General features: G+C 46.9%; 1 protein-coding gene across 2 annotated transcripts in view; it reads left to right on the top strand.

Moving 5' to 3' along the window:
• PACS1 (phosphofurin acidic cluster sorting protein 1) overlaps positions 1-13343 on the top strand; it is a 153150-nt gene that overhangs the window by 110321 nt on the left and 29486 nt on the right. For both annotated transcript variants that reach the window (XM_081532197.1, XM_081532196.1), the window contains exon 2: positions 4613-4700. In XM_081532197.1, coding sequence (XP_081388323.1) covers positions 4613-4700 — 88 coding nt within the window. The remainder of the gene's footprint in view (positions 1-4612; positions 4701-13343) is intronic.

Raw genomic sequence — 13343 nt, 5'->3', positions numbered from 1 at the left:
CTTTCAGATTTAGTCCAATAGGATCTAAAAGAAAGCAATTTCTGGAGAGAATTTACTTGGGCTCAGATAACATATCCTTACTGAAACCGTCGCTCAATTACTCGTGATCTCCTTTTGTGTAATTTAGCGCTTGTATTATGTATGCACTGTTACATTTGTTGGTGAACTGTTGGATATACTTAATCCCCATCCTCTCCAGAACTGCTCAAAAGCAGAGATTATGGCATCAGTGTTCCTCTGACTTCATCTTCCTGTGCATATTTCCAAATGTTCTCATTCAAACCCCTGTGTGTTCAGCAGTATATCCAGGATTCAAACCGTTTTTCACCACCCCCTCTGCTCCCAGGCTCCAAACATCTGCCATCTGCAGTTTTGCACTACTGTAGTTGCTTCCTCACTCTCAACTTTTTTCCCTTTTCCTTTTCTTCCCCTCATTCTGCCCTAGTAGAACAGCTAGAAGAAGCCTATTAAAATGTAAAACATGTCTCTCTCACCTAAAGCCAGTGGCTCCCCGTTTCTTACAGAGTAAGAGCCAGATCTTTACTGCTGTAGAAAAATGGATGAAAGCAGGAGTATGACTGGGGAAGGACTTACTGCATAAGAAGTGTCCAACCAATAAAACATAGGCTAACAGAAAACCCTGCGATCAGCATCTAACTCAGTCTTGTATTTGTTGAGACACCTTTAGTCAGAATGTCTTGTCACACTCAGTCATCCTCAGAACTCTATCTGGGCCTGTTTCAGTCAGTATTGTGTGAGTGTGGGTTTAAGGAGAAATGTGTCTTATTTAATCAGAGTTTTTCTGTTAAGATATATGTTGACAATATTTACTTGTAATTAAAATAATTTCTTCTGATTGTCAAATAAGTGCCTTGTACTGGTTTTAATTGACTTCTGGCCTAAGATAAACTTAAGTTTGCGTCTTGTCTCAACCACTTTCTTGTGTGACCTTGGGCAAATTTCTTAATCCTTCTCGACATCCTTGTCTGTACAAAGGGTATAGTACCCACATCTTAGAATTACTGTAAGACTTACATGAGAATGGGGATTTTCCAGGTGGCTCAGTGGTAAAAATCTGCCTGCCAATGCAGGAGATGGAGGAGACATGGGTTTAATCACTGGGTGGGGAAGATCTCCTGGAGGAAGAAATAGCAGCCCGCTCTAGTACTCTTGCTGGGGGAAATCCTGTGGACAGAGGAGCCTGGCAGGCTACAGTCCACGGGGTCACAAAAGAGTCGGACACGGCTGACTGAGCGTGCACACATGCCAGATGCTTAATGAGTTACAGACCTTTTTCTTAAGCTTTGAAGAACTGGAATACATTTACGTCCCCACATCCCCTTGAGTGATACCATTAAAAACAAACAACTGAAAAGACCTATTGAACTCACTGCCAATAGTATGGAAATCAAATGTGGTGTGTCTGGTTTCTGAGCAAACACTGAACACATCCAGTCTTGCTATTAATCAATGTTTTGTTACCTAAGGGACTGAATCATTCTTGGCTTTCTTGTTAACATCAGGTGCTGTGGCATACAGGTTTGTTTATCAATTCAGCAAATATTTATTGGCCTGTAGTGTGTTTTTCCTTCCTGAAAAGGATTCCACCGTATTACCTACTGTATTTTATATGTTGTGTGAAAGGAGAGATTGTCCGGAGTCTGATGGGGCATAAAATTGCCAAGGACAAGAGTGTCATGTAAATCATTGCTTGTCTCCCCTACTGGGCTGCCTTCACGAGGCTGTGGACCACATCCTCCCAACTCCCACCACGGCAGTGCCTGGTGTTCAGGAGATGCTCACTCACGTGTGGAATGTGTGAGAGAGTGAAGGACGGCAAGCAGAGACAGAAATACACATGTTCCCAGTTTGCTCCTGTGGCTCTTCTTCTTACAGTGAGTTTATTTAGCACCAGGGCATCCGTTTGTAGGTGCTTTGAAAGTGAAAGTGTTAGTGACTCAGTCGTGTCTGACTCTTTTGCAACCCCATGGACTGTAGCCCACCAGGCTCCTCTGTCCATGGGATTTCCCAGGCAAGAATACTGGAGCGGGTAGCCATTCCCTTCTCCAGGGGATCTTCCCAACCCAGAGATGGAACCCGGGTCTCTTGCATTGGCAGGTGGATTCTTTACCATCTGAGCCACCAGGGAAGCCCCCCTGCTTTGGAAACAAACAAAAACCTAACTTATCAGAAGCATTCATAATTAGCAGCTTTGGATGAAGAACAAAATTGGGCATATCCAGTCTCTTCCATTGGTTCATCCTTTCTTTTTCCTTTCCTTTCCTTTTCTTGTCCTGTTCCCTTTCCTTTCCAGCAAGGCTTGGAAATCAGCTAAACAGTGTAGGTAGTTACATTTCTCAATTGTCAACTCTGTGAAGTATAGTAATCCCTTGGGTGTTGGCAGCACCAGAGTTCCTTTGGGCCAGCACATTTCTACCCTGAAGGGAAAAGAGAAACAAATGATGCTGTGGGTAGTTGTTGATGGGCCGGGGGGCAGGGGGGGATGGGGGGGCAAACCTGAACCTGTGGTGGTTCCTGCTTAACAAACCTGAGTGTGTTTCAGGAGCACAAGTACAGGAGCTCCAGTCAGGGACGGGGCAGGCGGCCGTGTCAGGGAGGCCTCAGGGACAAGTGTATTAGCGCCAATAGCTGCTGTAGCAAATGACCACGGACTTAGTGGCTTAAAACAAAACCCACATTTATTTTCATGATTCTGGAGATCAAAAGTCCAAAATAGGTTTCACTGGGCCAAATTCAAGGTGGTGGCATGGCTGCATTTCTTCTGGAGGCTCCAGGGAGCATCAGTTTTCTTGCTTTTCCAGCATCTGTTGCTGCTGCTGCTGCTAAGTCGCTTCAGTTGTATCTGACTCTGTGCGACCCCACAGACAGCACCCCATCAGGCTCCTCTGTCCCTGGGATTCTCTAGGCAAGAATACTGGAGTGGGTTGCCATTTCCTTCTCCTTTTCCAGCATCTAGAGGCCACCTACATTCCGTGGGGTTCTTCCATCTTCAGAGCCAGACACACATGACTCCGACTTCTCCTTCTGTGGTCACATCTCATTCTTTGACTTCGGCCTTCCTGCCTCCCCCTTAGAAAGACTTTTAAGACTAGTGACCCATCCAGACAATCGAGGATCACCTCCACACCTCAGCATCCTTAACACCATTTTCGGAGTCCCTTTTGCCATGAAATAGGTTTCCAGGTTCTGAGGGTTAGGAGATATTATTCACTTATTACCACAAGGAGACTGGAGTTTAGGTACAGCTCTGTCACTTACTAGCTTTGGGCATTTAGCTGAGTCATGACTGTTTAGAATCTGTTTCCTCTTCTATGGGTAGAGCACTGAACCTTCCCCACCCACCCACCCCACCCCCCTTCACACACACACACACACACACACACACACACACATACACATTCACACACGGAGTCATGTTTTTGAAGTCTGGATGAAATAATATATATGAAAAGACCCGACAGACTTTCTTTTAGTTGATTTTGATTGTGACTCAAAGCAAAAGGAAAGAAAGAGATTTATTTGCTCCCTTCCAAAGTTACCAGATCCTAGCCAAGTGTTTGGGACTAGGGTGAATTGAGTTATGTTGATCTGGATTTGTTCCCCCCTTTTTTTTTCATGAATCTCTTCAACACATATTCTTGTTTACCTGGTTTTCCCTAGAGGCCCTGTTAGGAAGTTGTTAAACTTCATTAACAAATATTTGCCGAGTGGCCGTACTATGCCCTGCCCTTTGGTAGAAGGCCCAGAGGTGGGCACCAGAGGAGCAGAGGTGATTTCAGGGCAACTGGAGCTTAGAGCCTGAGGAGGGAGCACAAAGATGAGACGGACTGGGAAGCAGGGGGAGAATGAGCGCAGGACTGAGTCGGGGGCCCGAGGCCCTGACTCGGGTCAGCAGCATCCCACATGTGCCTCTCGGTCCTCCAGAGACGAGAGGAGAAGAACACGAACCACTCAACCCAGGAGCCGAGAGGCTGCTTCTGAAGTTTCCCTCCCTGGAGGCCAAGGTAGAGTCAGATTAGAGATGCTGAGACTCCAGAGTGAGGAACAGCTCTGTCGCTTTTAATTAAGGGGTATGTTCTCATAGTGGCCCTGAAGAATTTCTGCATGTTTGATGCAAAGTTTGGCTGAAATTGAACCTGTGGTCTTTGAAAGCGTTCTGTGCCAAAAGGCTTCTGTTCTGTTTGTGTGGATCATCTCCTTGTTGATACAGATTTGCATCTGTAAGTGCCTCGGGTGATTAGACTGAAAGGTGGGGGAGGAGCTGGGTAAGCAAAGTAAACATTGATCCTCCTCACCCGTCTACTCCCCCCCCCACCGAAACTGCTCCTACATATTAGGAGTGAAAAGGCATGTTGATATTGCCTGGAGATAAAGGGACACCCACAGAAGTTCATAGAATAATGTACCTTTTGACACTTATCAAGTACAAAAGTTAAATAAGAAGAGTGCTCTTTTACTGACGATGGACACAGTAAACAGTGTTCTAACTTTCTTCCTTTAGGTAAAGCAGTATTTCTGCAACAGTTGGTGTATCCCTTTTCTCATAAGTTCCTTACCTTTGACTGGATCTTCTTTCTCTAAATTTTTCTAGGCTGTTCAGCTTGACCCTGAAGAAACTCATCATGCTAAAAGAAATGGACAAAGATCTTAACTCAGTGGTCATCGCTGTGAAGCTGCAGGTGAGTTGAGCCAGGATTGTTTGCTTAGGGCCCACAGAAGCTGGATAACCTTGTGCCCACTGTCAGGGCTTCAGAGATGCTGGTAGGAGACCAGCATCCTTTGCTGAGTCCTTCACTCAGCAAAGAAGATGCAGCTGTGGGAAGGCAGTCCAGCTCATGAAATACTGAATCCTAGTTCTGCCTCTTAGTTAAAGCACTCAGTCTCTTTAGGTCTCAGTTTCTTTGTCTGAAGGATAAAAGTGGCTCTTCCTGCCCTGCCTATTAACGGGATTAGCATGAAGATCAAGAAATTCAGAAATTACTAGGATGGCAAGTGTAGGTTTCGGTCTTATTCCTGGGATTTCTGGCTATAAGCAGATATATGGGTTGGGGAGACAGCTTTGGCGGTTTTCCACAGGGTAAAAGAAATTTATAGGTTATTATTTCAGGCTTGACAGTTTAAAACTTACTGGGATATTTTGTCTTCTGAGTAATACCCACATTTAATTCCTTGAACTCACTCAGTATCTCCAAGGGACCCAAAATATTTCCCCAAATTCGTATTCTAAGCGTTCTGGAATTTCAGTTTCAAGAGAAACCGACCTCCAGAAAGGTCAAGGGGTCTGTTTGTTGCCCGGTGATTTCCAAGTGGCAGAAGTAGAAAGCAGAGAGCCATTGCATGTATGGTTGTTAAACTGCAACACAGGACCTTCCTTAACCGATGCCTTTTTAATGACGGGTCCCTCTACCTTACTGGGAGTCTGAAGAGCCTCTGGATCCATGAAATGATGGAATTCTTCAGCTTAAGAACAGTGTATTTGTGATTCATGGAGTTCTATTTCTTGGAGAAATAGTGAGCTGTATGGCCACTCCCTACTAATCAGGATGTTTGGTTACTGGCTCACCTGTTATGCAGCAGTTTTTTGGCTTCCTTAAAACCCACGTCTGTAGCATTTTCATAGTACATGAACCATACACTGAAGTCCTTTCTGGGATAAATACATTATATTAATTTAGTCCTCGAAACCTGAAACATTTTGGGACTTCCCTGGTGGTCCGGTGTAGCGCTAGCGCTAAGACTGCACTCCCAGTGCAGGAGGCCCAGGTCGGAGAACTAGATTCCCCCTGCCACAAGTAAACTTCACATGCCCCAACTGCAGATCCCCAGTGCAGCAACTAAGACCCAGTGTGGCTACATGAATAAAGACATGTTAAAAAAAAAACAAAACTGGAAACATTTTAATTACTCCTTGTGATTTCTGTGTGTCACTTACATTGAAATTCCCTGTTCATCTCAGTGCATAGTGATTTTAGTCACTAGGTCGTGTCCCAACTCTTGCAACCCCATGAACTATAGCCCGCCAGGCTCCTCTGTCCATGGCATTCTCCAGGCAAGAATACTGGAGTGGGTTGCCATTTCCTTCTCCAGGTGATCTTCCCAGACCCAGGGATTTTTAACCCAGGTCTCCTGCATTGGCCGGCAGATTCTTTACCAACTAAGCCACCAGGGATAATTCCTCCCAATTCTATGAAATGTTTCCAGACACCATGAGTTGAAAAAGCAAGCAAGGGGCCGTGTTGGGCAAGTGGAGACTTGTGTCTTTCCCTCCTTTCCTGATTTCGCACTCGTTTCCAGGTCACGGGCAGCGTTCCAGTTTTCAGGAATTATTTCCTTTGCTAAAAGCCAGTGCTTTCCAGTGCAAACACTGTTGGTGTGGTTTGGAAAGTTCCCTGCTGCTTTTGCCTTCCCCGCAGTTAAATGCCTTTGCCAAAAGAAATAATTTCTTTTCTTTCCTAATCAAATATTTAACATTCTGTAAAATTTTAAATTATACTCAAAAACTACAAATATCTGAAATTTTTTGCACGACTTCCAAGCAGCTGAAAGTAATTACAGATGTTAACACATTCATTTATCCTGTCACTTATTTATTCATTTACACATTCATCTAATAAATATTTATGGAGCACCTGTTATAGGCTAAGTGTTGTTCTAAGCACAGGGGATTCAGCAGCAAATGAAACAGACCCAAACTCCTGCCTTTAAGGACCTTTACCTGCTGATAGAGCAGCTGTCCTCAAAATAGGGTCTGCAGAGCTTGGGCTCCCCAAGACCCCCTCACAGGATACATGAGGTCAAAAGTGTTCTCATGATAGTACTGTGACTTTACTTGGCCTTTCCACCTTGTTGAGATTTGCACTGAAGTTACAGGAGCAGTGGTTGATGAAACTGTTGCAGGAAGTGGGACCTCCTCCAGGGACCGAGAGCAGGCTCTTGTCTAACACTCGGAAGTGGATTGTCCGAGGAGATACACGTGCTGAAAAAGCAGGAGACTTTATTGGGAAGAGACACCTGGGCAGAAAGCAACAGGGTAAGGGAACCCAGGAGGACCGCTCTGCCACGTGGGTTGCAGCCTCGGATTTTATGGTGATGGGATTAGTTTCCAGGTTGTCTCTGGCCAATCATTCTGATTCAGGGTGCTTCCTGGGGGCGCGTGCATCACTCAGCCAAGATGGATGCCAGCGAGGGGGACCCGGGGACGTTGGTAGGACATACGGTTTGGTGTCTCCTTTTGGCCTTTGGCAAACTCTTCTGGTGGGTGCTGACTTGTTCGTTCCGTGTTCCTTACCAGGACCTCCTGTCATAAGATCACTCCTGCAAATGGCTGCTATGGTGCCATAGTGTCAGCGGGCAGTGTCAGTCAGTGTTTCTCTAACAAAACAGCTGGCCCCTCCTTCACACCAGGGCGGCCTCCCCAGCGTGCCAGCTGTCATCGTGTGTCCACCATCGCAGACTGCAAGGAAGAGGGGAAAGGCCAGGTTTGCTTACGAATGTCCTTGAAGGAGGACAGTAAGAACTGTTCATTTATTTTGTCTCAGCCCTGGAGCACATGCCTTTTGAATAGTCTGCGTGATGAAATGGGAACATGCGCACAGCACTCCCGCTTCATGGAGGAAGCTGCCTGACGACTGAGCTGTGACTTGAAGTAGCTGCTTTTTCACAGAACACCGTTCGTATCGAAAGAAGGGCTTACAGACAAACTGTTACTCAGACTCAGGAATTTGAAAGATAGTTTCTTGAAAACGAACAGTATGAGCCTGTCACTTCGAGGGGAGACAGCTGAGAATATTTTTTGGCCAGTAAAATAAATGACATTTGAGTTTTCAAGTGAAGATTAGAATTATATATATGTGTGTATGTATATACGTGTGTGTGTATATATATGTATGTATATACATGTGTATACACACACACACACATACACAAACACACATGGTCTTAACTATCGGGCCACCAGGGAATGCCCAACAATCCACCAAGAATTCTCTATTTAAAAAAGAAGCATTTAAAACACTAGTAACCTGATTTGTAATACATTAAGACTCATTAATGGATATTTTTCTGTGTCATAAGTCATAGTACTATGAAAGTGAAAGTTTTAGTTGCTCAGTTGTGTCTGACTCTTTGTGACCCCATGGACTATAGACCACCAGGCTCCTCTGTCCATGGAACTCTCCAAGAGTGGGTAGTCATTCCTTTCTCCAGGGGATCTTCCCAACCCAGGGATCAAACCTGGGTCTCCCGCATTGCAGGTGGATTCTTTACCTTCTGAGCCACCAAGCCAATCCTAAATGTCAATGGTACTATAGTATCAGACACAAACTGTTTTGCTTCTATACCGCAAATGAAGATATACAGTTCTACAGATTTAAAAAGATACTGAAGATAATTTTGAACTTGGACCCAAGTTGGTAGTGCCTGGCACCTGGAAGAAGCAAATTCTGAGACCCACGAGGGGCTGAATCTTTGCTGAAGGGCAGTAAAGGCGAGACTAGTACTGTGCTGGGCTCTGAAAGTGCCCAAGCTGGCTGTGACCTCGTAAGCTGCTCTGCATCCACGTCGTCCTGTTACCCTCACACACAGGTTCACGTTCACAAGTTTGCAGTTCAGATAATGCATTTGGGATGGACAGGTTTACGGGTATTTACAGCACACATTTAGATGGTGAGAGTTCAGATAATGAGGGCCGCTGCTGTTGGAAGGTAGTGATATGTCCCAGTGGGGGTTCGGGGTGCTGGAGTCCAGCCCCAGCAGGTCAGGGATCCCTCAGGATGGACGGCGTCGGCGATACGAATGAGAAGACACAGCGAGTCTTGGTGTTTCCAAGTGTCTTCTGACTTTATTGTTTTTAAGATGGCTTTTATATTTTTAGTGGTACATAGAAACAAATGTAAAGCGTAGAGTCATGCCAGATCAGCTCGATGGATCAGCAGTTTTTGATCCATATCGGAACCAGAACACTGTTTGTGTTTCTGAGTTATAAAAGGTTTAAAATTGTTTACATCATCTTCTGGCCCAGAGGCCTGCTAACATCTTGTGACTCTTTTATTGATAAGGGTTGATCAGCCAGGACACTTTTGTATCAGGCACAGCAGGAAATAATTCATTAATAGAAAGTTTCAAGGTAAAACCTGTTTTCGGTAATTTACTCTATGCCTTGAGCTTAACAGAAAAGAATGTGGTTCCGTAAAGTCATAGTACAGCAAGCTGAAACAATATAGCACAAAGGTCAGTTCTTAGCAAAATCACCAGCTGAATTAACGATTGTCTTATTATTTGTATTAAAGCTAAACTTTTATTTATACAAGTCTCTAATTGTTATGTTTTCATTATATAGGCTAAATACGTTAAGAGTAGAAAAGGCACAATGAGTAAGTATAGACTAAGTTACAGTTTTATAAAGCAACATTTCTTATATTTTCTAACAAGCCTTTCTTTCCTACAAAGGGCTCTGTGCCCATTGGGGCTTTCTGTGTGGAGGCTTTCAATGCTGTTCTGTTGTTAAGGGGCAGTCAAGCACATTAGCTCCAAAGGCACAGGTAGATTTATTAAACAAACCAATATGCTAGCAAGAGGAATTTAGATTAGCATATTTTATATCCCAGATAATTTTATTTAGGGTGCTACCGTTCAGGGGCCTTGTCGATTGAGATTTCAGATTGATCTATTTTAGAAGAGAATCAGGAAAAGCCGTTTTTCTAAGTCACAGAAAGTAAGAAGAGGTTTATTGTGTGCTGAGGCAGCCTTCCGAGAATCCCTGAGGGCTGAGAAGCCGTGCTCAATCAGCCCTCTACCTCATGACTCTGTCATGGGTGGGATCTCGTGAGCTGGCTCCCGGCAGCGGGGACAAATAAATAAAATGCAGTCAAGAGGATGGAGCATGCCCAGGGGTGGAGGAAGTTACCAGTCATACGTGGTGGTCACAGGTGGCCTCACTGAGAAGATGGCTTTCATGCAGGAACTTTGAAGAAGGTGAGGGAGGAAGCTGTGCAGATACCTAGAGGAAGAGCACTGCAGGCGGAGGGAAAAGCAGGGGGTGCTGGCAGGTGCATGTCTGGCAGGATGGAGAGAAAGGAGGAGGGGCCAGTGAGGCAGCGGGGAGGGGACAGAGGTCGGGGGATGGGGTGTACGCCGTGGTGGGAAGGTCTCCGGCTTTTATTACGTGTGAATTGGAGGGTTTGGTTTTTCTGTTTAGTTTGTGGCTACTCTGCAGCATTTGTTGTTCAGTCAGTCTTGTCTAACTCTTTAGACATGGCTGCGGTCACCATCTGCTGTGATTTTGGAGCCCAAGAAGATAAAGTCTGTGACTGTTTCCAGTGTTTCTCCATTCCCCAGCCAAGGGTCGAACCCATACTCCCTGCACCCTGCACTGGAAGTGCGGTGTCTTAACCACTGGACCACCAGGGAGTCCCTGGTGGAGGGACTTGAACTTGGAGGGTTTTGAACAGGGAAGTGATAGGATCGTTCTGGCTGTTGTGTGGAAAACAGACTGTCGGTGAGAAAGAGGAATCAAGAAGATCAGCTGATAGGCTCTGACAGCAATTCTGGCAGGAGATGAGGGCGGCACCCGAGCTTTGGCCTCAGCAGCTGGAAGGGTGGAGACGCCTTTAAGTGAGATGGGGAAGCCTGTGGGTGAAGCTGGTTTAGGGGGAAAGATCCAGAATTCAGCCCATCACCTTGTGTCTGTGGTGGCTGTTAAACATCCTAGGAGAGACATTGAATAGACAGTTGACTGTGCGAGTTTAGAGTTCGGGAAGGAGCGGTCTGGGAGAGAGACAGTTTGGAGAGTCATCAGCTTATCTGAGATCAGAAGATGGATGAACTCCTCGGGACAGGAGGGAGTGGATACAGAGAAGAGAGCTTGTCTAGAGATCGAGGCCAAGGGACTCCATCACTGGGACGTCAGGAAGGAAAGGAAGGACCTGACCTGGGGACCAGGAAAGAGCAGCTGAGGGCGAGAGGAAATCCAGGAAAGTGCAGTATGCGGGAGGCCACAGGAAGGACGAGGGGCTGGAGGGGAAGTGACAGGCCCTGTCAGAACTCAGATCAGTGGAGGAAGAGGCGTCCTCCGTGGAGGTTCTCGGAGACCTTGAGGATGGCAGCCACGGTGGGAATGGCGCAGGTAGGAGGGCTGACGGAGCGCAGCTAGGAGACAACGAGAGAAGTCTTCAAGAGCAAAAATAGATGGCTCTTGAGGAGTTTGCTATAACGGGAAGGCGAGGTGTGGGGCGGTAGCCGGCAGGGCATGTGGGGACAGAGAGGATTTTTTTTAATGAGAGAAATATCAGTAGGCTGTTTGCTAATGGAAATGATCCAGAAGAGAGAGCAAAGTTGACTGTACGGGAGAGGAAAGAATGACTGGAAGAGCCTCTTGGAGTCGGTGAGCAGGAGGTGAGCAGAGGTGGGGCGGCTGGCGGTGGGTGGGGGCCGGGAGCCCCCCGGTGTGACCTGAGGGGAGGAAATGTGGCCATGGCCAGGAGCTCCTGTGGTGGGGGCTCTTTTCCTGTCGCTTCAGTTTATTCGGCACAGTGGGAATCAAAGCAGTTAGCTCAGCATGAAGGCAGGGGTGGGGAGGTGTTTGGGGCCTGAGGATGGAGTGAAGGGGTGAGGATGGAGTGAAGGGGCGAGTGCCCAGACTGGGGAAAATGCAGTGTGATCACCAGGCAGCCCCGCAAGCCCACTTCATGTTTGGGATCATAAAGTCAAAGTCAGAACAGAAAGCAGATCATCTGACTCTCTCCAGGCGTATTCGGCTCATGCCGCCGGATTTATACAGCGTTGGAATCCGCCTGGTGAGCGTGGAGAACAGCAGCGGGCAGAGGCCCTCGGGGGCGGGCAGGGACCGCTTGTCCAGACGGTGGCGTTTCAGCCGAGCAATGAGCAGAGGGGACAGCGGGCATGAGGAGGAGTGAAACACAGGAGGATCAGTGGGTCGTGGGCCTGGTGGGTTCGAAGGATTGTTGTTGTTGACACATCAGAGAGAATGAGCTTGAAAAAACAGGAAGTGGAGATCAGAGACTGGGCCACGTGACACACAAGATTCAGTCGTCAGTATCGGTAATGATAAGATCCAGAGTGTCACCAAGTGGGTGCAGGACTCGGACAAGGATGAGGAGGAGACCCCGGGGAAAGCGAGCCACGGGGTTTAGAGGCTGGGATGTCTGAAAGTGCACGTGTCAAAACCATGAACCGTTAGGGTGGGAGGAGTGCTGGGGAGAGGAGCAGTGCATGACAGACTGAAGTCAGGAAATGGGCAGGGGGCTTCCTTGGTGGTCCAGTGGTTACGAATCTGCCTTCCAGTACAGGGGGCGTGGGTTTGATCTAGGAACATTCCACATGCTGGGGGGCAGCTAAGCCCATGTGCCACAACTCCCGAAGCCCGGTGCCTTGGAGCCCGTACTCTGCAACAGGAGAAGCCACTGCAAGGAGAAGACCACGCATCACAATGAGACAAAGCCCAAGCACAGAAATGAAGCCCAAGCACAGCCAAAATTTAATTAATTTTTTAAAAAAGACTCAATGTAGCCAAAAATAAATGCTCCTTGGAAGAAAAGCTATGACAAACCTAGACAGCGTATTAAAAAGCAGAGACATTATCTTACTGACAAAGGTCTGTCTAGTCAAAGCTATGGTTTTTCCAGCAGTCATGTATGGTTGTGAGAGTTGGACCATAAAGAAGGCTGAGCACCAAAGAACTGACGCTTTTGAACTGTGATGTTGGAGGAGATTCTTGAGAGTCCCTTGGATCAAACCAGAGTCCACACAGATCAAACCAGTCAGTCTTAAAGGAAATCAGTCCTGAATATTCATTGGAAGGACTGATGCTGAAGCTGAAGCGCCAATACTTTGGCCACCTGATGTGAAGACCTGTCTCACTGGAAAAGACGCTGATGCTGGGAAAGGTTGAAGGCAGGAGGAGAAGGGGACGACAGAGGATGAGACAGTTGGATGGCATCACCGACTTGACGGATGAGTTTGAGCACTCTGGGAGATGGTGAAGAACAGGGAAGCCTGGCATGCTACAGTCCATGGGGTCGCAAAGAGTCGGACATGACTGAGTGACTGAACAACAACAACAAAAATTTGAAAAAAGAAAGAAACACAACAGCCAAGAAGAGAAAGCAACTCATAGAGGGACTGGGGGGAGGTGGAAGGGAGAGTGTTTTGGAGTGCTGCTAAGGAGCAGGGAGGACCCCCTCCCACCGCCAAGCCCCGCGGTCACACCTAGAAGCAGCAGAGGGGGCAGGGCTGTCCTGTGCCCTGCAAGCTGGTCGGCAGCAGCCCAGGCCCCTCTCCTCTAGAAACATCACACTCACACACAC

The sequence above is a fragment of the Giraffa tippelskirchi genome, chromosome 10, assembly GCF_054371585.1.
Source record: "Giraffa tippelskirchi isolate mGirTip1 chromosome 10, T2T-mGirTip1v1.2.pri, whole genome shotgun sequence".
NCBI lineage: Eukaryota > Metazoa > Chordata > Mammalia > Artiodactyla > Giraffidae > Giraffa > Giraffa tippelskirchi.
Note: the sequence above shows the minus strand (reverse complement) of the source record. Positions and strands in the feature narration are given on the sequence as shown.